The 23,507-nt window shown below is 42.5% G+C and overlaps 2 protein-coding genes across 2 annotated transcripts in view; one reads left to right on the forward strand and one right to left on the reverse strand.

Moving 5' to 3' along the window:
- IGFBP2 (insulin like growth factor binding protein 2) overlaps positions 1–9,138 on the forward strand; it is a 72,123-nt gene extending 62,985 nt beyond the window's left edge. Inside the window, exons 3-4 of the mRNA XM_044438327.1 lie at positions 3,691–3,831; positions 6,125–9,138. Coding sequence (XP_044294262.1) covers positions 3,691–3,831; positions 6,125–6,292 — 309 coding nt within the window. The 3' untranslated portion in view covers positions 6,293–9,138. The remainder of the gene's footprint in view (positions 1–3,690; positions 3,832–6,124) is intronic.
- Positions 9,139–12,229: 3,091 nt separating this feature from the next.
- Positions 12,230–16,907, reverse strand: RPL37A (ribosomal protein L37a). The gene is made up of 4 exons (XM_044438328.1): positions 16,834–16,907; positions 14,466–14,594; positions 13,110–13,192; positions 12,230–12,377 (listed from the first exon to the last, which is right to left on the reverse strand). Exons 1-4 carry the CDS (start codon positions 16,834–16,836, stop codon positions 12,314–12,316), a joined length of 279 nt encoding a protein of 92 aa, XP_044294263.1. The 5' UTR covers positions 16,837–16,907; the 3' UTR covers positions 12,230–12,313.
- Between the last annotated feature and the right edge of the window lie 6,600 nt (positions 16,908–23,507).

Consider the following 23,507-nt stretch of genomic DNA (forward strand, 5'->3'; position numbering starts at 1 on the left):
GAGGTAACTGCTGCTTTCAATAAGCAGAAGCTGAGAGCCTTCCTTGGATCCATTCTCACTTCAGCACTGAAACCCTGTACTTCTGGGGAATTCCAATAAAGACATTAAAAGGCTGAAGTAGATAGGAGAGGTGTGAACATACCACCAAAGCTCAAGAGGCTCATGCTTGCTTTTTTGCTCCTGCCATAAGGTAGCTTGCACTTGCTTTGCTGGGAATTATTGTTCCAGTGAGCATGCATGTGCTATTTCTCTGTATGGAGAGAGATTCGGCATTTCCTCAGCTGGTGAAGAAAGAGTCCTGCTTGGCATTGAACCTGGAGCAGCTCCTTTCCTTCCACCTACTTCTATATGTGCAGACTTTAAAAAAATTGTACACAACTCCTCCACCCAGAGTCCACAATGCTTCAGCCCATAAACAGGTCGTTGTTGGTTGTTAATTTCATTTCTGTACTGGCCCACTGCTGAAGCTCTCTAGCCTCATGTGCTGTTTGAGAGAACTAGGTGTATTGTAAATTGTATTGTTTCGGAGTTAGAGCCTCCATTTCCTCAGATTGGTAATGGTCTGGGGAAGGAAGAGTTACTCATACATAGACATTCATGTGGACCTTTAAAAATAACAAGACCTTTACAGTGAGACTTCGTAACACAAGCCATCCACACTGTTAGAGAAGGCATTTCCCCCCCGATTGACAGTCACGTATTATCAACTTAAGCTGATTTTCAATGTCTCAGTTCTGTAATTTAGATTGTCATCTGTAATGGTTTGATCAGGAATCCTGATAGATACAGAACAGTGTACAAATCCTGCAAGTAAACAAATATTAAAAATAGAGATACACATACTTAAACAGAGTTTTGAAATAGTGGAGGAAGTGTCTGAAATTACTGCACGAGGCCACTGCTAAAAGCAAAAGACGATAGCTAATAAAAGTGAGTGTGTGTCTGTTTACCAGGTGTGGGTGGCAGGCAGTGGATTGCTGCCTGCTGCGCAGTTTTTGGCACACCGGGCACAGCCGTTTACTGGGGTTCTTGGGACTCTGTGAACTCTCCCAATCAAGCAAGGGTCTTCTTAACACACCAGGTTCTTAATGTCGCACTTGCCCTGCAAATTTAAACGCTTATGCAGATGAATGGAGATTCAGGTGAAAAGACTAGAGCACCGCTCAAGGCAGAGATGTTGAAGGCTGCACTGAGACCAGGGGAACAGACAAGACACCAGCAGTCAAAAAGAAAAAGGAAGCCAGCCAAAGCCAAAACAAGATTGCTCTTTGTGAACCTGATGGATTTTGGCAGGGCCTGGGGAGGAGGACTTTGATGTAGAGCTGCCAGTCAGATTTATAGCTGGTATCCACAAGCAGTTAGCAGGAATCATGCCTAGCAATCATCATAATTCAGCTTCTGATCCTCTTCCCTGATGGTCATGCAAATGAATGGGTTCTGCTGCTCTTGGAGCCTGTTCCTTTTGGACACCGCCAGAGTGGCTGCCTCACTGCTCTTGCTTTCTGAATGGGTTGTTTCCGTCTCCCACTCCTTGCTGTATATTGTCATACACTCACTAGTCTAGTTGGCTGAGCGGGTTGGTCCAACTGGCCTGGTTCCAAGGTGAGTCTGAGTTGGCTGAAAAGTAATCAGGAGGCTTTCTTGGACAGAAACTGCTGGTGGACGCAAGTGTTAAAATGGGTTTTCAGAGTCTCTTCTAAGTGACTGTGGGGGCTGGATCTGGAAAGCTGCTAGACATGTGGGTGGCCTTTGTCTTCTAAAAAAATTGAGAGGAAAGGAGTGTGGGTGGCCAGACCAGATAGGACATAGCTCTGTTGATAATTTATAGGATACAAGGGATTCCTAAGTTACATAAAAGCCACCACCTGCCTGAAACAGCAAAAAAGAAACATGGTGAAGTAGCCTTGGTGGTCCTCAAAAGATTATCACAGCGATCCTATAGAACGGGATCTCTCATGGCCTCGAATAATGCTGCAGTCTTAAATGGGCTTACTAGGAAGTAAACGCACTGAATGCAGTAGGACTTATTTAGTAAATGTTTGTCACGATCCCCAATAGTAGCATTTTAAACCATTTACCTCACAGATCTCAACCTTCATATCTCTCATTTCTTTGTCCAAGAGCTCACTGGTGGGAACATGGTAACAATGTTCCATGAGTGTTCCATGCTGGAGCATTCCATCTGGAGAACTGTTGCTTTCTGTGGGAAGGGTGTCCTATTATCCCTTTTAATAGGACCATATTGGTGGAGGAGACAGATCGGAGATAGGTATCCAAATGCCTATGGTAATTAGGAATGCTCATCCACAAACCCTTTCATTTATGGGATGTACATAATTTTCCAGAGCAGGAGATCAAGACTGATGCAGAAGTAGCAGTAATCATCTGTGATAATTGAAGGCACTGGCTTTGGATGCATGTCTGATTGCATAGTAATACCAGAGGGTATTAATAGGTATTAACATGAATACTATCTGATTGCTTATTAATACAAGAGCATCATATTACAACCACTAGTGCAGCCAGAGTGCTCTGTATACTGTTGCTGAACAAGTAACTGTTTTTTGAGCCACAGTAACCTGACATTGTCAACCAAGAACAACTAAATTTGCAGCCTGAATATAACTCACTCATATTAAGAACAAGATGTACACCTTTCCTTGCTCTCTAGCATTAATTCTGCTGCCACTTGCAATGGGAAAGACCACTGAGTTATGCATGCTTCATAATTTATGATGATGATTTTATTTTCTGCCTTGTTTTCCCATCAGTATAATACTTGAACTCTACAAGTTTGGAGGAACTTACCTTGTAACTGACACCTTACTTATTATTTTTAGAAGGGCATAAGGAGGCTGTGACTTGGCTAAAACTGATGGGAGTTGAAGGTTGAGGCTTGTGGATTTCACAGAGCTTCCCACATACCTTTTTAACAATATACTTCAAACACTCTCTCAGTGGTGAATTTTCATTAACTCACAGCATCTGGATTTCTATTATTTTTCTCTAGAACATTTTCTTAAGGCCATAAATCAAAATACCCCTAACGATAGGCTGAATTTTCCAGACTTAGTTTGTAGCAGTATTAATCAGGGCAATTTCCATAGAAATTGGGCATGAAAGTAACTTCTTTCAAAGTGACTCTAGGAAAGGGTTGGCAGAAAAAAGTCCTAAAATAGTCTTAAATATTTGAACAGCATTTGGATTACTTCTTTCCCATCTCTGACCTGTCTAGAAAAGACAATCCAATCCATGAATCGGAGATGACATAAGCCAGAATTGCAAACCATTTCCTTCTGAGTGTGGTCAGCTGCATGGATATATATGTGCTAGTTTTGCTGCAAATCGCTGCATTGTCACAACACTTAAATCCTTTAATTAAAAAGAAATTATAATGACATTGAGGCGGCATGACTGTGGGAGAAGCTTTCCTGATGCTTTGGTATGTGCATGGAGCTGGGAGCTAGGGAAAAAAAAGGAGATTATTAGGTAAACTTTGGTAGAACTATAAAGGAAGAAGCGTGAGCAAATTTTGTTCCATCTCTGTGGCAGTTGGAGCCCTTGAGTTTTCCCTTCATGGGTCAAAAGGCAGAAGCAATGGGCATTTCCACTGTTTTGACTGGAACTCTGGTGTCCCATTTACAATCTCTCATTCTTTCTCTCTCCCCTGCTTTTCTTGGCTTTTTACAGACCCCCTGCCAGCAGGAATTGGATCAGGTCTTGGAACGTATCTCAACCATGAGGCTGCCAGATGAACGTGGTCCCTTGGAGCACCTTTATGCCTTGAATATCCCAAACTGTGACAAGCAAGGCCTTTACAACCTCAAGCAAGTAAGTGAGGAGACTGCATTAGGGCTTTTTCAGACAACCATATTTTGAGGGCTCGAGAATGCTGGCCCAAGTTTGTGGATGGGTCAGCCAGACCTGGTCATTGCAGATCCTCAGGGCCGAACAGAGAACAGCATAAACAGCACAGAACTCCTCTTGGTGGTCTTGAAGATCATGCCAAATTTCTTGTAGAATCGTGTCAGGTTGCATCTGGTCAGGTACCCTTGGAGCCATTGGAGTTCATTTTGGGTACAAAGCAGAGCATAGTCTCCTGCCTATTCCAGACTACTACAAGGATGCCTATATGTGCCTGAACCCTCCCCTGTGTTAGTCTCCCATCAGTCCCAGGCAGCATGGCCAGTAGCCAGGGATTATGGGAATTCTAGTCCAAGATGCCTGGAGGACACCCTTTAGCATCTGCCATTCTCTTAGACAGTCCTGATGCCTCCACCCTTTTTTGAAGGCCAGCTGGCATAATTTTCTTTTCTTAGCAATTCTCCTGCTGGACATGCTGGGTGTGAATGTAAATGAAGGGTGTGGTGTTGCTTTGATGCAACATTCCCCTTTTGGGGATGAAAGAGGCAGCCCTGATTTCCCCCAAGGTTCTAATTACCCTGGAAGGCCCACACCCCACAGCTGTGGCTAATCCCCCTTAAATGGCTTAGTTCCCTCAAGGGATTTAGCTGAGTTGAATGAACCCTGCTCTACATGCCGCTTGCTTGTCCAACATATGCAGTCTTTTGTATCAGCTTAAAACTGCAGGCTGGTACATGCACAGCGTGGACCTATACAACCATCACTCCTCTGTGCTGCACAGGGAAAAAGAAATTAGCATTGCCAATGGTCTAGCTTCTTACACTAGTATTACAGACAAAAGTTTGTGCTGTCCTGTGTGGATGCACATGACCGGCTACCTTGTTCATTAGATGTCTGTGAGTCATACATTTAGATTGAAGAGATGGCTGTCAGCTGGATTAGTGTTGGACTTGGACTGATATTAAAAAAGAATCCCTGAGAAATGGATGCATTATACAGCTTGAGGGCAAGTCAGTGTCTCTGTGCCTCAGTTCCCCTATGCAAACTTGGAATGTAAGTGGTTGGCCCTACAGAATTGAGCAGAATTGCTCCAAATTTTTGTATTCCTTATTTTGGGATCTTTCAGCAGCCATGTAATTGCATTAACTGAACAGTGGTTAATGATTCTGTATCGAAATGTGATATTACTGATGACACAATCACATGCTATCTTTGTACCTTTTCAGTTGATGAATGATAGTAGGTGTAAAACTTCTTGCTGGTATATAGTTCTTGGATCGCTCATGCTCCTTCCACAATGCCCCTTTCCATCGCTTGTTGCAGAGAGAGGACGTTGGAGGGGCCCAAAGACAGTTTCCACACTCTGGACTCCCCATAGCCAATTTCAACAGCAATCCGGCATGCCAGGGGGGAAGGGTGCTTTTGCTTTACGAAGAAGGTCTGCTATGCAGAATTGCATTCCTGGAAGGTTGGGGTTGGGGCAGCATAATTTCACTTTAATGCAAGTCATGTGCCATGCTCTGAAGTGGAAATGCATATTTTTTTCTGGCTGACCCATTCTGCTTACAATTTGGCAGCATGGTGATGACTGGGGAGCGGCAGAGATGCCCATCCCTGATCTACCCTTGGCTAGTCCTCTCCCATTGTCCACTAGCAAACCACTTTCGTAGATGCTTTTTATAAGAGCTGTTTTCAATATGTGGAGCTGTACGATCCAGCCACGCATGGAACCCACTGTTCCATTTCTATGCAGTGCAACCTGGTCACATGTGCACCTTCTGTGTTCTGTTTTAGAACAGCCTACATGTTATAATGAACCATCAGTGTTAAAATTATCAGTACCATGTGCTACTGTGGCAGGCAATAGTTTAGTCTGAGTATTTGTTGCCGCATTCCCCACTGGCGCTGGCCTTTGTAGAGGATAGTTGGGGGTGATGGAAGTTGTGGTGCAGTGCCTCTGGAGGATACCCTGTTGGGAAAAGCTGGTATAAACCATACATTACATACATAGAGAGAGAAAATGCAGGAACAAACATGTGAAAAAGATCTGGATGGGAAGCTTCGCTTCTTGTTCAGTTTGCAGGCTGGTCTGAAAAGTCCTGGAAACACAGATTGGCTTCCTGTAGCTTTCTTTCCATAGAAGCCATGGAAAAACAAATGGCTGAAAAACAAATCTTTTGGGGGGTTGGAAGGTCTTACCATTATGTTGAGTGTGTCTTACCAGTTACATTTTCTTCTTTCTTCTCTTCTCCATGTTTAGTGCAAAATGTCGGTGAATGGCCAACGAGGGGAATGCTGGTGTGTTAATCCCAACACTGGAAAAACCATCCAGGGAGCCCCCACCGTTCGTGGAGATCCCGAATGCCACCTCTACTACACTGGGCATGAGCAGGAGGACCGGGGAGTACATGCCGCACATGTGCAATAGATGGACGTGTTCCCACTCACTGGCAGGCAGCTTGGCCTAACCTCAGTGCTGGATTTTACATGGGTTTCGATGCATTTTGAGTCTCTCCTTTTTCTTTTCTTGTTTTTACAGCAGATTTTTCTCTTCTTTGTGGGCTACACATACCCGCTCAGTTGCTTGCCTTGAAACCATTGGGGAAGAATTGCAAAGGGGCTAGTTAGAGAAGGACTGGTTCCTCAGCCTTTTTAGTTTTTTCCTGAGACCTAGTGCTTTCGCTTACACACCTGCCAGAAACAAGCTCATGTCAGAGAGCTCACCTACCCAATTCATCCAGGCTTTTCCAAAGAGCCAAGGTGTTCATGCTCCCAACAGGCTAGTCAAAAGAATCTTTGTCCCGATGTCTCCTTGCCCCTCACACACCAAAGACTGTAAATGCTGCATGTTGCCTGCTACACAGGGCCCTGACAACCTGTCCCATTTGGTCAATGGGGGGCTGTAGCAGAAATGGGGGTGCTGAGAAGATTAGTGTCCCGAACGCCTCCAGCAGGAATGCTGCCCGAGGGAGCCACCTCAGGCCACCACCTCCTCCCACAAGCTGTTTCACAAAAGGTCCTCACAGGTGCAGCCAGCCCACTTCACCTTGTTCGTTGAGAACCGAATGCCATGAGCTGTTGTGCCACATCCCAGTTTCTCATAGGCAGAACCGTATGATTGCATTCAGCCCCTCAGGGGCCCAATCCTAAAAAGTGCTTCTATGCAGGAATCTTGTCATGCCAATGCTACTCTTCTAATGCCAAATCTACTCTCTTCCAGGTCAGGTATAGTAAGTTGAAAACACAAAGGAAAGGGGTCAGATATTGGAGGAACAACCCTAGAATTTATTTCCCCAGGAAGCAAAAACCCATTTAAAACCCACTTTCATGCTGCTGCCAGCGTCCCTCTTTCCTGTTGGCACAGGACCCAACTTGAAAGATATGTTTTGTTTTTAAGTACACTACATTATATATATATAGTGCTTTGTAAAGCCCCAGAGCAGCAAACAGACATATACATACACACACACACTTTCACTCACTCACTCTCACACACACAACACACACACACAGCTGAATAAATAGTATCTGGAAACTAAGGGTGATGTGGTGTTCAATATGCAGTTCACAAGAATGGGTTATGTTTCTCTGATATTGTTTTACACTCTTGATTTTATTTCTGTGAGGCTCATGCAAACGCTGAAATTTGACTGAGCAGCTGTATGGATGATGCAGTTTTCTTATATATCAATGCCAATTTATATTTACAGGACAATTGCTAGGTTCATTTGCTTCATGTAATTGTTGGAAGTTGGAAATTTTGTGTGCGCGTGTTTTTTTTACAAAACAATATATTGGAAGAAAAACCATAAGCATGTGTAAATGGTCTCTCTTTCTGTGGAAATAATCTTGCAACAGGAAGATGACTACATGTTGGTTCCTGTCTGAAATAAGATTTCTCCTTGGCCCAACCAGCCACTTCTATCATCTTATTCCCATATGCCAAGCTGTTTTTCTTGTCCCTATATGGCCACATTGGAAGGGAAATCCCTTCAAAATCCCACTCATAGGAGCTGGAGATTTCCCCCTGCATTATGAGAAAAAAACGAGATAGTTCATTGCCTGCAGGCTTTGCTACCTCAGATACAAATAAGTATATATGAAGCAGCCCTAAGAGAAATGGCTTGTGGGGGATTAATGCTTAGCTTGATTCTTAAGGCAGAGATCAGCTGAAGGTAATGAAGTGAGATTTCAACACTATGGCAAAAAATAGGGACAGCCATTAAGAAGTCTGCTGGATTGTGCCAGATGAGAGTAGCAGAGGTGTGCTAAAATGCTGTTTAAGCTTTTGTGCAGACAAGAGTGCCTGCTCTGTGAGGAAGTGCAGAAAAGGGAGATGGTGTACGTGATTATAATGGGAATATGCACAGAAGAGGTTTTTGTAGTGGACACTGTATACTGTCCAAAGAATTAAAGCATTTAGATAAGATGACACAGTCTAACTTGCTGCTGTAATGGATGAATGTAACAAGAAGCAACTCACCAACTGATGGGTGATACTACGCACTTTCAGTTTGTCTTTGGCATATCCGATCCCTCGCTTCTCGGACAAGAACTGGCCTTAATGCTGTTGCAACCCCAACAAGCAAACAAAAAAAATCTGCTCCTTTTAACCTAGTTTTTAGCTCCAGTCTGTTTAGCATCCAAGAACAGTAGTGATAGTGCCTTGATGGGGAATACTACCTGCTCCTCAATTTTAAACTTTTAGCTGTAGATCTATCAAGAACAAACCTAGAACTGTGGTAGATAACAAAAGCATTGAAGAAATCAAAACACCTCCAAGTTCTGGAGGCATGTTTCTTTTTGCTGTTTTTACCTCTGGGAGGCATCCAGATTTCATACTGCAACAGCAAGTAATTGTAAGAGGGAAAAATGGTGCTATCTGTTTTCTGTTGATATCCATCAAAGACAAATTGGGGTGCTTTCCCAGTTTAAACATTGCAAACATCAGGTCTCAGCTGCAATCTGTATTCTTGTTTAGAAATCACGCTTTCTTTTCTCTTTTTTGTGTTGATTGCTAAACTTCAAGAAAGTTGGAATAAATTAAATGGGATGCCAAACCAAAATAAAATGTCTTGACCTCTGGTTTTAATGTAACGTGGATAGTCCATCAGAATTCTTCATTTAGGCCCTTTGTCTTGACATGCCCTGAAAATACCCACTTGTTGATTTCCTTACCTGCTCAGGGCAGTGGGATCTCTTACTCAAACCAGTTTGTTGATATGGGTCAGATGAATCTTTAAAGCAAAGCTTTAATTTGCTTATTACTAGGGAGTATAGTGAGAGTTGACACTAGAGTGTTTCAAAATCATGTTCTCTATTTAAATAGCATCTTTGCTTTTATGTACTTAGTGGAGATACTGGTAGAAACACTTGCTCTGTTTTTTTAGGTTTCACACTAAGAGCTTGGATGACTAGGGGAAGCTTTTATCAAGTAATTTTGGTTTAGAAAAAGAGCATTAGGTCTGTGTAATAATCTTTTTGTTTACAAATTGTACAAGGTGAGCAGAAGCACTAGCTCTAAAGCTGCCTAATTCCAGAATCAAAAGCAAGTAACATCTGTGAAGGAAAGAAAACCCCAGTCTAGGGTCATGTATTTGAAATTGCAGCATGACAGACCAAATAAAAACCACATTCATGCTTGTGTAATTTCAAGCAGTAAGTCCTTTCTCTACAATGCAGTACTTGAGTTGCAAGAGAAAGATTCTATGCAGGTCATATACGGCTCTCCACAGTGGAGGGGGAGGGGCAGGGGAGAACTAACCTAACTCTTTTGCTTCTCTTCAGCATCTATCCAAGAAGCTCCTCGCCTCGGGATTAGGACATGAGAAATAGAAAATGAGAGATGAATACGCAAAGATGTCACAGTTGAAATGCAAAATGAAAAAGATTAAGTTCAACTGTAGCCAGGAAAAGTGGAATTATTGGAACTGCAGCTCCCACATGAGGCCACTTTTAAAATTGAAGCCTGTCTCAGAACAATCCATTCAGAGCTGCCTTTGCATTAATTTTCCATATGAAATATTTTTAGTTGGTAGTTGCTCATAGTGACATGGATACATCAAATCTATCTTGTCTAGCATAGATAAGTCTGTTTCATACAGCCAAATTTGCTGTGAAAGCCTTCCAACTCAGGAAATGCTGGGAAGCCGAGTCTTTGCTTTTTGTGTACCGTCTACTTATTCCAAGTATGTGTTAGTTTCCTTATCTGCCATAACCTGTTTAATAATCCTGATTTGTTCTAGTTTTCCATATACACATTTCCCAAAACAAGGACTTGATGTCACTGCAAACTCAAGTAGCACTGTTTTATATTCAGTAACAGTACACAACTGAATATAATTTCTGCTAACACAACACCAATTACGCAGATGACAAGTAGACCAAGAGTATTACTTCAGGAAACAAAACTATGAGAGTTGTGCCACCACCAGTGTGTCTCAAGCATAGAACTATGCAGAGGAAAGTCAAGGGACATTCCCAGAAATTTTGCTGGGAGAAATGAAAGCAGCAGAAGCTAAGGTTCAAGGCCCCCTTTGGTTTCTCAGCTTAAGAAAAAGCTGCAGGCCTTGTCTGCAATCACATGGGCTTGAATGATTGCCCACCTTCTTCCATGTATCTTCAAATTTAGCTTTAATAGTTAGGCACTATTTTGCAGTTGAACAAAATACAGCCCCTCACATTGCAATTACCATTGCTGTTGAGATTGCACCATGAAATGTGGTGGCGCTTACACTACTGGCAAAATACTCCCACCGCACTGTGCTATTTGTGATGAGCAGGTCACCACCTATGTCTACTGCTGGGGGCTCCCCACTTCAATATTATTTGCTGTTACTAGTTGTGCTCTCCAAGCCACAGATATACCCCCTCCCCAAACTAAATGGGCAGTATCTTTACTACCCTGTTGCTCTATTATATTTAGCACTGTTCTGCCTGCCCTCCCTCCACTCCTTATGGACTGTCCTCTGCTGGGGTTCAAGTACATCCCTCCTAGGAACCAATGGAGGAGTTACAAAAACACTGTCTTCCTTAAATGAGCTTACATATGAATTCTACTTGATAGAACTAGTAAAGCAGAACAGACCCTAACCCTGAAGCTATTCATTATGGAGAAATGAAAGCTGCCTTCCAGTTGGTAGAATGAACACTCCTGGTATTAGGACCTCCAGAGGCAAAATAGGTTGAATAAGCATTGCTGAGTTTGTTCCAATTCGAAGAGCTGATCTGTCCAAAGCCAATGAAAACCTTTTACCAGCGAGTACTTGCTAGAATATTTTCTCATCTGATGGCAAGATGTAATTCTCTGAATAGTCGGATCCTCCAGCTATCCAAGGCTACTAAGCTTGATCACAATAGACATTTTCCCCCCAGCATGGCATCTAAAATTATCTCCAGTGTGACTTACAGTTGCTCTATTACTATTTGCTATTCTCTGTTGGTGAAAGACACTTGTATTTTTGTCCAAGATTGAAACATAGCCGAGTAATAGCTGGATTTTTCCAAATGGGGGACCAACTTTTTCCTTGTTGCACACAACCCTAAGGATAGTTCCAGATACAAATTTGTAAATGTCACAGAAAAGGGAGTCTCCTATCCCTTCCCAACCATCTGTACAAGGAGGCAGTAACTTTTATCATGTTTTCCCCCTCCCACTCAACCTCCAAACATCTTGCCTGAAAAGATCTTGGGATCTCAAAAGCTTGCATCTTTTTAAGCTATTCTGGTTTGCTTCTAATAAAACTATTACACAAATATGCATTTCAGTATACAATTTCCATTTTCCCTAAATTTGGTATATGCAGAAAAGCCTGGAAAAGGTGAGACAGAGCACCAGATAAAGGTGGTGAGCATTACTATTTCCCGAAAATGCAAGCAGTATCTATAAAGGTTAGTAGGAAAAAAACCTAAGAGCAAGTTCTGATAGTCCCATTTCTATTCAGATACTCCACAGCCATCAGTAACCACTTACATCTTAATGAGCTGCCTTCCCTCTAAATTCAGCACTTTGACTGTATTTAGCATTTGGTGAAAACTACTTCTGCTTCAAAAGTTTGCAGAATACATACTATCAACAAGATCAAATGTTAGGCGTCTAAATACAACTGATTTTTCCAGAAGAAAATTGTCTTTAAGGGCCTTTTTAAACAACTTTAATTTTACAATACTTAATTTTACATGTTTAAAAGTTGGTTCCTCATATTTCTAAGGTGCTGATACTACTACATTGATTTAGTAATTCTATTTTGCTTGATTTTGAATGATGTGCATGCTTAAGTATGGCACTTTTACAAATCCCAATGCAAACTTGGTACAAAATGCATACTGCTTGAAGAAACTGTTTATACAAGAAAGAAGGACTAGATAGCTTCACAATCACCTTTAATGTATAGAATACATAAATGGAAACCATGACAGAAGATAAACAGAAAGGAACCAAAGTACGTTTCTACTGGTCTTTTAATTCCTTCAGTCTTCTAATGGCAGATTTCACTGTCACTGCTGAAGTGGTACTGAAAGAAGCAAAAGCATCACTGTTACATGAAAGGAGACAAACATTTAGCACTTCTTACGAAGCAATTTCTAGCTGAAGCCAAACTTGGTCTGTTAAATAGGTATATACATCATACTTTCTCTATTTTAGATGTAACATCCACAGGGATTGAGGGCACTAGGACCACAGTACACCATGCTCAATCCTCTGTACTTAGGTTCTGTCAAAGTCCCCACAGCTGCTACACAGCTCAGGAAAGCATTGTGGGGAGAGGGAGAGTCTACTAGCACTTTATTACAGGGAGAGAGTGAAACCCCCTTCCCCACTGCTGTTACTTCTGACATAAAAGTGCATATACACAATTTATTATTTAGTCTTGCTCCTATGCAGACTCTTTAAAAAATGCACAGCCTTCTACTGAAAGCAATGTGCTGCACATACATGTACATTGCATGGACTGATACGGATTTAGACACTAATTGCATTATTTGAAAGATGGTCTGCGGGCAGACAAGACTGAAGTAGGAAAATGAAGTAGACGCAGAGGATTCAAATCAGGAAACTGGGTGCTTTGCTTAGATCATCACTACCTCCAATGAATGCAGGGAAAAGTACCTAACTTGAGACAATGAGTACTGCAGTTCAGGTGAGAAAATGCAGCTGTACATCTCAGCTGGCTATTCGCCTCAGAGCAAGATTTTACCAAGCCCCCACCATACACACATAAGTGTGTACTGTCAATTTCCCTTACTTGTATGTCCAGGCACCACCAGCCACTGTTTTCATACAAGAACCACAATGCCAGATACCCACTGCTTTCCTCTTCATTTTTGTCTGTAACAACAAATGCATATATTACTTAGTCATCCCGCAGCTGCCACACAAGTGCTCAAAATGAATAACAGGCATTTTTCTTCAAATTTTCATACATATAACCAATCTAGTATGAATTACAAAAGATCTTACTACAATTTTCTCACAATGCAAAAAATGTGCTTTATATTATCCTGTGATCTGCACCACAACTTCTGAAATGGTAAGTCCATATGCAAAAGCTTCCTTAAAGTCCAGTCAGACATACTTATACCTTAAGAGAAGAGCTAGCCATAGCAGCAGTAGGAAATTGCCTGCCTCTATAGTAAAAGTCTTAAGCACCATCTTTCCTTTAGTGAGATATAAAGAATTATAAAGCCCAAAATCTAGAAATTATGTTTTAAGAAATGTACACTGATTTTCATCAGACAACAAAATGTTCAATGCACCATGAATACTGTATTTCATTAGTTTAGCACGAAAAGAAAGAATAAGTCATAAAAGTTAGCTGTAGGTTTAAGAAGTCATGCTTTGGACTTCAACTTCTATCAGAACCATCATAGTCAGGAATGTTGGAAGTTGTGATCTAAAACACACTGGGAAAGACTAAGAGTCATTTTTCCAGTACACCTGCAATAAAAATGACATTTTTCCTTCGCATTTATTCACACTTTAGATAATTACAACACTCTGGTTCTGAAACTATTAAAACCAAATAGAAACATAGCAAGTCAGAAGAGGTCTCTCATGGGCCATCTAATCTGACCTCCAGCTGACTCCACTCATGAAGTACATGGCTTCATAAAAAAGTTGAGTGGCATTCTTTGAACTAGCACAAGCATGCTTGATAAATAAAATATCATCCAGAGATTATCTGATGTGATAGACATTTTCATACAGTGTGCTTCCTAACAACTCACATAGAAACCCATCCCCACTGTATATCCAGTAGACTGCACATGCAGTCAAATCTTTATTCTTTTAGGGCAAAGGAGAGAAATTTCAGGCAGTCCAGGAATCAAATTCCCCCTCCCCTCACTGGCCACACTCGCCAAAAAAAAAAGTGTCCTTCATAAGCCTCCATGGTGGTTCGGTGCCAAATTTCACTGACAAACCACCACTTCTTTTCCTGATGGAATTTTCAATAGTACATAGCACTAACACAAAATCACCCCAATTCCACAGCTTCAAAATCAAAAGTGGGACTTTTCAAACATTAGTAGTCCCAAAATTGAGACAGAAGAGAGTCCCATGAGCTCCACAGGAGACCTGCAACAATGAAAAAGATCCTTACCTTGCCACAGAAGGAGCAAGTGTATTTGGCATGCTGGCTAATTTCAATCTTCTTCACCATTTTCCTCAGGGATGCTCCGTATCGGGTACCATATTTACCCACAATTCCAACCTTTTTGGTGCGCTTGGCCTGTTACAGGAAGAGGACAAAACCGGTCAGGTTTTCGCTTTTGGCAAGGCTAGCAAGTGCCTGCATATGCTCACCCTTCACTACAATTAAGGAATTAAATGCATTAAAAGGCGGAAAAAAGGTCTGCTTTCAAGCAAACTTGCTCAGGCTTAAATGGGAGTTCAATGGGATTTAGTACAAACAGAATTCTAGACTCAATCACTCATTTCAAGGGCTCCACTATGGTCATCCCCAACACCTTCTCCAACAACCCCACCCTATCTCCAGATGAAATAGGTTGCCTAAAGACAACAAATGCATGATAGGCTCTAGTACACCTCTTAAAATATTTGCTTTTTGCTATATCGCCCTAAGTGTGAAAAATATTGAAATCTTCTATTGAGATTCACTCTTCTTTAGAAACAAAACTACAGAAGCCCATATCACAGGGGAAGTGTTCTTCTGAGCAACACTCAGCTTTCATTTATTTTGATCCTGTTATCTATGTACACAAAAAGTGAAAGGAAAGGTCACTATAATAAAAGTATTTTTCTTTCTCCAAGAAGCTTGGTTCACAGAATCTTCCCATTTTGGTATCACTTCCACTCTGTGAGGTAAGCTGATAACACAGACATCCAGAGCTTTACAACTTCAGGTCAAGTACAAACAGCTGTGCATGACAACACAAATGGTGCTTTTGTAAAGACCTTTTTAGCGTATCCTGTTTCAAGCAACAGGCTATTCCTCATTGTCAGATATCCTAGAACAGGGGTAGGCAACTTGTTTATACCATGCTCCTCATAAACATGACCATTGGCCATGCTGGCCAGAGCTCGCCATGATGCAAAGCATGGCCCAGAATGTCTGGAAGGCATCACCAGGTTGTCTATCCCTGTTCTAGAGCAGTCTAAAGAAGACTAAGCACATCTGCAACCCCAGCTACTGCTGAACCTCTCTTCTTCCAAATGCATCTTTATTCACTGAAAGCAGTTTTGACCACCTCTTCAGTTTAAAAGATTAGTGAAAATAGCCTTCAGACCACTGAAAACAAGACAAGCCTATCCTCAGACCTATTATTCCAAAAAATACAGTATGAGAAAAAAGTGGGCAGAAGGAGAAAGTGGAAGAAATCTTGGGCACAGGTAATTATTACATTTGACGTGGAAAAGTTCTTACAACAACCACTTAGAATGAAAACAGAAAAAGGAGTAAACGTTTGCTGGTCTCTTAGCAAAGCTGATAGTGGCTTTGCTCCCTTTTCCTCCACTGCTACTGGCTCCTGCAAAACATCTCAAGCCAAATATAAGTCCATAAGGCAGCAGGATACTGACAAACCAGAAATCATTAAAATGAATTTACTCTTCATTGTTAGATAAGGCAAATTAATATGAAATTCATGACATCTAGATTGAAATCTAAGATTCAGTTCACCATTTGGTGAGCCCCACAAGCTCCAGTGAATGTTCTTTCTGAAAAATGCATTACAGGTAGCACTGCACCACCAGATTTCAAATATGTATCAACCCTATAGAAAAATATAAGTGTGTCATGTTCTGATCATTCATTAGTTATTCTCCCTTGTACCCCAACCACTACAAGTGCAACCCTAGGCCTGTTTAGACAGAAAGAAGTCCTACAGTCCTAGTATTCTACAAGCAGGACAACAAACCATGGAGTACTGCAGATTGTAATACTTTTTCTCTCTAACTCTGGATGGTGGCAAAGTCCTCACCCGACTGGGTTCAGGAAAAGACAACAAATAATTATCACAAATAAGCAAAGTAATGGATGGCAGTGATCAGCTTTAAAAAGCCCTTGAAACTCAGTGGTCGTCCATTCCTCTTAGCCAATGGTTAAAAGGACACAAAAGAGAGGTCTTCTCTAACGCTTCATCAAAACGCAACACAAAGTTCCGTCATTTAAATTTAGCTATAGGAAAGAGCAATGCCTCTCAGGTTAGACGCAGCTCCCAAGTCAAGAGCAGCCTCACCTAAATCTCGAGAGTGATTTTACCCTCCGTAAGAGTATCCGTACCGAGCGTGCAATCCCGCCCTAAATCCTTTCTAGGCCCATCTCTAAGCCCCAGGAAGGTCCGAGAGTCGCCTTCGCGGTATTTAGCCCAAAAATCTCCCAATACGCGGCTCCCGCGATAACCTGCCCCTGTATTTCCAACCCCCGACAGCGGCCGTGCTGAGGAGGCAAGCACCGAAGAGGATGGCGGCAGATAGAACTGAACATAGACCAAGAGCGCTGTACTCACCATCCTGACTCTCCCAGCGGCACGCAGAAAGAAAGGAAGACGGGAAGAGTTCTACGCGCACGCGCACTTCGCCGGCTGAAACCGGAAGTAAAAGGAAGCGCATTGACTACAACCATAGAGATTGGAAGGCGGCCGTGGGATTATCCGGAAGCTAGGAAGTTTTCGTACTCTATGGTTAGCGTATCTGTTCTTGCTGCAGGTGTTTTCTTTGCCTTGAGAGTAGTTGCTGTCCTACAATTTAAATGCGTGTCTAGCAATTATTATAGTCTTTTCATTTCTATTGTAAAGTTGGTTCAGGGGCCCGATCCAGGTCTTTAAAGCCCTTCTGTTCGCCATTACCGTAGGATCTCGAGCCGACTGTGTGTATGTTCTAAATGCTAATCACACATTTAAAGTAATGTCAGTTTTGAATCAGAACTCCCCTGTATAGCGAACAGTATCATTATATGTAAAATATATGGAGCTATGGAATAGACTCCCCAGGGAGTGGTGGCTGCTGACTTTTTTCCCATTTTGGCATGAGGCCAAAACCTTTTCCCCATTATTTTAAATGTTAGTAATGTTTTAAGATTGATTTTATATATTATTATCTGGATACTGTATCTTACTGATATATTTTATTATATTACCACCCTGAGACACTGTGAAGGGCAGGATATCAAAGATTTACATGAATGAATGTATCAAATACTTCATCTTTTTTAACATCAGCTTTCCACACAGCTTTGACAGTGACTCCTGATCAGGCATTCCAGTCCAGGTATAAAAGAAAATAAGGAAAATGAGAATCAAAATGACTGCCGGATATGACAGGTGGAAGAAATAATTAAATGGTATAATTACCACAACATAGAGGATTTATTTATTTGAAATATATCCACCCTGAAAGGAGCTTTTTAACATTTATACCACTCTTGCAAGAAAGCCAAGGTGACTTACAAGGTTCTGATCTTTTTCCATTTTATCCTCTCAACAAGAGTCCTGTGAAGTAGGCTAGGATGAAAGCCAGTGGCCCTAAGTCACCTAGTGACCTTCATGACCAAGACTACATTTACTGTGTCCCCAGTCCAACACATGAACCACGTAATAAATCCTTTTGGGCTGGTGAGCCAACTGCATTACCTTCTGAAAAGGGCAAACATAACCACATACAGCTTCATTCCAAGTCTGTATTGCTATATGAGTTCTATGTAGGGCTGACTTTGGAGAATATTTAGAAACTTCAGCTGGGACAACATGCCCTGTGAAGGTGCTTGCTGGAATCAGTTTCATACTAACTTCTCTAGCTGCCAGTTCATTTCCAGGCACAATTCAAAGTCATCCTGGTTATCATTTTTTAAGCATTTCAGAAGTGTAAAACAGTAACACCCTGCAAAACTATCTTGTCTAGATGACAGGAGAATCCCATTTGTTTCCCCACCACTGTCAACAGTGGTGTATGCTAGGGGCACAATAAAGGGCCTTTACTTGGCAGTACCTAGAATATGAAATTGCTCAAAGACCAATGTGCCCTTTTGGTCTTTTGCTGAATGTTTTCTTTGGTTTAAATTCTGCCATTTTAATTTGCTTTCCCTAGCAAACTGGATTTATTTGCGTTTTATTTGTTGCAATCAGCATTAGATTTAAAAATAGTTTATTGCGGAAGATTGCTTTTAATATTTATATTAGTCACCTTGAGAGTCCTGTTTTTAGAATGAAAAGATGGGACAAAACCACCAACCTACATGAAGGTTTTATTTTTTTTCAATGTATGTATGTATTCATTTTACTTATATCCCACCCTTTTTTGCCCAAGGAAAAAAAAAACCCTTCAACAATAAAGTATCATAACAAGGCAAAACAGGACCAAGTATCATTTGATTAGCTGTTACAATCCCAAATGCATTCTGTAACAAAACTCTGGATCACATAGCTGTTAACAAACCTTCTCTCCAATCACAGATTCAGACACATACATTACTTAGTGACCTTACGAAGTTAGTTGCAGCACACCCTGGCAGATTCGTCTTCATATATGCACACATGTGAACACACCTCTCTTCCAAAACCTTCCTTATTGAACACATAAGAATCCAAAATTAATTTTGGGTACTAGCCAGTTGGAAATAGGTTCTTACATGACCCTAAGGGTTGAATTAATTGATTTGTATAGCACCTTAGCATACATGTCAGATAACAAAAATGAATACATATGATGTAGAAATTAGCTCAAATGTCTGCTCAGTGTCTGAACCAAGGGCAGCTGTGCATGGAAGGCTAGTGCCCAGATAATGAAGTGCATCTGGACTTAAATGGGCTGATTATTGTCCCAGGGAAACTGAAGAAGTTGTGCAAGGACAAACTGAGGGCTTAAGATTCTAGAGCTCAGTGGAGACAAAACAACAGATTCAAGAGAAAAGTGGGGTTTGCAGTGGGTTTTGCAAGGTGTTTATATAGGGAGTCATTAAAGAGGGCCTTGGACTTCACTCAGCACTCAGCACAAGAGTGGGATCCTGAGCCTCTAGGAGACCATGGAACGATCAAGTGTGCCATGAACCAAGAGTATATGGTTTTAGATTTGGAGGCCTCTTCTGAAGCCCTGGGTTCTTACAGGGGTTTGAACAACATCTGGCTCCAGGCAGGCAGACAAAAGAAAGATTACTTTGGTCAGAGAGGACAGGAATTTTACTAAAGAAGAATCAGAATTATCTAAATTAATGACAGTGCATCTTTGATGTTTATGAATGGGGAATGGTAGCCTACCATCAGTAATTATGCAACGTATTGACTTTTTGCTGGGATGCATTCATGCCTACAGGTAAAGGTTTTGCCTTGATGTTATGTCCAGTCATGGCTGACTCTAGGGGGCGGTGCTCATCTCCATTTCCTAGCCGAGGGAGCCAGCGTTTGTCTGCAGACAGTCTCCGTGGTCATGTGCCCGGCATGACTAAACACCAAAGTGCACGGAATGCTGTCACCTTCCCACCAAAGTGGTACCTTTTTATCTACTTGCATTTGCATGCTTTCGAACTGCAAGGCAGCAGCTGGGACAGAGTAATGGGAACTCACCCTGTTGTGCAGGTTCGAACCAGCAACCTTTCGATCAACCAGCCCAGCAGCACAGCAGTTTAAACCACTACACCACTGCTATTCAAAATCTTAAAAGACGATGCAGTAAAAGTGCTACACTCAATATGCCAGCAAATTTGGAAAACTCAACAGTGGCCACAGGATTGGAAAAGGTCAGTTTACATTCCAATTCCAAAGAAGGGCAATGCCAAAGAATGTTCAAAGTACCACACCATTGCACTCATTTCACATGCTAGCAAAGTTATGCTCAAAATCCTACAAGCTAGGCTCCAGCAGTATGTGGACCGAGAACTACCAGAAGTACAGGCAGGATTTCGAAGAGGCAGAGGAACTAGAGATGAAATTGCCAACATACACTGGATCATGGAGAAAGCTAGGGAGTACCAGAAACATATCTACTTCTGCTTCATTGACTATGCTAAAGCCTTTGATTGTGTGGATCACAACAAATTGTGGCAAGTTCTTAAAGAGATGGAAGTACCAGACCATCCTAGTCATCTCTTGAGAAACCTATATGCAGGTCAAGAAGCAACAGTGAGAACTGGACACGGGACCACTGATTGGTTCAAAATTGAGAAACGAGTTTGGCAAAGCTGTATACTGTCGCCCTGTCTATTTAACTTATATGCAGAGCACATCATGAGAAAGGCAGGGCTAGATGAATCACAAGTTGGAATTAAGATTGCTGGGAGAAATATCAACAACCTCAGATATCCAGCTGATACTACTCTCATGGCAGAAAGTGAAGAGGAACTAAAGAGCCCCTTGATGCGGGTGAAGGAGGAGAGTGCAAAAGCTGGCTTGAAACTCAACATTAAAAAAACTAAGATCATGGCATCCAGTCATTTCACTTCCCGGCAAATAGATGGGGAAGAAATGGAGGTAGTGACAGATTTTATTTTCCTGGGCTCCAAGATCACCGCACATGGTAACTGCAGCCAAGAAATTAAAAGACGCTTGCTTCTGGGGAGGAAAGCTATGGCAAATCTAGACAGCATACTAAAAAGCAGAGACATCACCCTGCCAACAAAAGTGCATATAGTCAAGGCTATGGTTTTCCCAGTTGCAATGTATGGCTGTGAAAGCTGGACCATAAGTTGGCCCCCGCCTATGGAATGCGCTCCCCAGAGGGGTCTGCCTGGCGCCATCACTATGTTTTTCGGCACCAGGCTAAGACCTTTTTATTTCAACAATATTTTAATAACTTTTAACATTAGCTATATAGGTTTTAATCTGCAGCCAGGGTGGATCTGGATTTTATTTGTATTATGTTTTATTTTACTCTTATTTATGTAAGCCACTCTGAGGCTATGCGAAAGGACGGCTTACAAATACTCTAAATAAATAAATACATAAGGCTGAGCGCTGAAGAATTGAGGCCTTTGAATTGTGGTGCCGGAGGAGACTCCTTTGAGTCCCTTGGACCGCAAGGCGATCAAACTGGTCAGTCCTAGAGGAGATCAACTCTGACTGCTCTTTAGAAGGCCAGATACTGAAGATAAAACTCAAATACTTTGGCCACCTAATGAGAAGGAAGGACTCCCTGGAGAAGAGCCTAATTCTGGGAACAATAGATGGCAAAAGAAGATGGGGACAGCAGAGAATGAGGTGGCTAGATGGAGTCACTGAAGCAGTTAGCGTGAGCTTAAGTGGACTCCAGGGGATGGTGGAGGACAGGAAGGCCTGGAGGAATGTTGTCCATGGGGTCACGATGGGTCGGACACGACTTTGCAACTAACAACAACAAAATTCATGCCTAATCCCCAGTTGTGGTCTTTAGTCTATTTGTGAATCATACTGAATTTCTTTTCTGGTCATGTGACTATATGCTAATGATCTCAAGGCATGATCACTGGCTTTTAGCCTCTTCACCATTCCAGCTGGAGAAGTTCTCTTTGATGTTGCTGTCACACTCAGTGTTAGGTTCTGCATCTCAAAGTGAAGCCAGTGTATTTATTTAGGTTTTTATATCCTGTTCATTAGGCCAGGGCTCCCAGTGCAGTGTAGAGGGTTGTACTGGAATCTGGAAGATGTAGTTTCTAGTCTTCACTGGGCGACTATGGCCCAATCACCGAGTCTCAGGGTAACCTCCCTCACCACAAGAGGAGACTCAGAGGGGATATGTTGGCGACATACAGGTATGTGAGGGGATGTCACATGGAGATGGGTAGATACCTGGTCTCCCCTGCAGAGGAAGGCAGGATGCGCTCCAACGGAGCAAAGCTGTGTCCCTGTTGGTCCTCCTGGACCTCTCAGCAGCTTTCGATACCATCGACCATGGTATCCTTCTGGATAGGCCAGCGGGATTGGGGGTCGGAGGCACTACTTTGCAGTGGTTCCGCTCCTATCTCAATGGCCGATTCCAGAAGGTGGTGCTGGGGGACTATGGCTCTGCGCCATGGCAGCTATGCCATGGAGTTCTGCAGGGATCCATTTTGTCCCCCTTACTATTTAACATCTACATGAAACTGCTGGGAGAGGTCATGAGGAGGTGTGGGCTGCGGTATCATCAGTATGCTGATGATACCCAGCTCTACCTCTCATTCTCCACCAATCCAGGTGAGGCAGTGACTGTGCTGAACTGGTGCCTGGCTGAGGTAATGGGCTGGATGAGGGCCAATAACTGAAGCTCAATCCAGACAAGATGGAGGTCCTGTTGGTAGGCAGTTCAGGCTTCAGGGTAGGGGACCTGGACCTTGTCCTGAATGGGGTTGCACTCCCTCTTAGGGACAGCATTCACAGCTTAGGAGTGCTCCTCGACCCAGAGCTGTCGCTAGAAGCTCAGGTGACGGCGGTGGCGAGGAGCGCTTTCCTTCAGCTTCGGCTGATCCATCAGCTGCGTCCCTACCTGGAGAACAATTGCCTGGCGACAGTGACACATGCATTGGTAACGTCCCAATTAGACTTCTGTAACGCACTCTATGTGGGGCTGCCCTTGAAGATGGTCCGGATACTTCAGTTGGTGCAAAATAGAGCTACCAGGTTGCTGACAGGGACTGGGCGTTGTTCTCATATAACCCCAGTCCTCCATCAGCTTCACTGGCTCCCCATTGAAGTCCGGGCCCAATTCAAGGTGCTGGTTATCACCTATAAAGCCCTTAACGGCTTGGGACCTGGTTATCTAAAGGAGCGCTTGCGTCCATATCTGCCCTCCCACCCCTTGAGATCGGCGGCAGAGGCCCTTCTCCAGGAACCCTCCATGAAAGATATAAGGAGGGTGAATACCCGGAGGAGGGCCTTCTCTGTGGTGGCGCCCCACTTATGGAATGTGCTCCCCAGAGAGGTCCACCTGGCACTGTTGTTATTTGTTTTTTGGCGCCAGGCCAAGACCTTTTTATTTAAATGTTATTTTAATTGTTGAAATTATTTATTGATTTTATATTTATGCCGGGATGTCTCCAGATTTTTATGTATTGGTATAGTTATTTATTTGTATTGGAAGCCACCCCGAGGCTTTTGCGAATGGGGTGGCATATAAGTGTTCCAAACAAACAAACAAACAAAGCAAGCAAGCTCAGGGAACCGAGGTTCCATTTAGATGCCAGGAAGCACTTCCTGACAGTTAGGACCCCGAGGGTGTGGAATGGGCTTCCACAAGAGGTGGT

Source organism: Varanus komodoensis, unplaced genomic scaffold (genome assembly GCF_004798865.1).
Source record: "Varanus komodoensis strain SLA01 unplaced genomic scaffold, ASM479886v1 scaffold32, whole genome shotgun sequence".
NCBI classification, from domain to species: Eukaryota; Metazoa; Chordata; class Lepidosauria; order Squamata; family Varanidae; genus Varanus; species Varanus komodoensis.

Excerpts from the sequence above, each read along its gene's own strand:
- RPL37A (XM_044438328.1), bottom strand. Across the intron at positions 13,193-14,465 it reads CTTGCTCCTTCTGTGGCAAG|ACAAAAATGAAGAGGAAAGC; the intron begins GTAAGGATCTTT and ends TTGTTGTTACAG. Across the intron at positions 12,378-13,109 it reads GGTGGTGCCTGGACATACAA|TACCACTTCAGCAGTGACAG; the intron begins GTAAGGGAAATT and ends TGCTTCTTTCAG.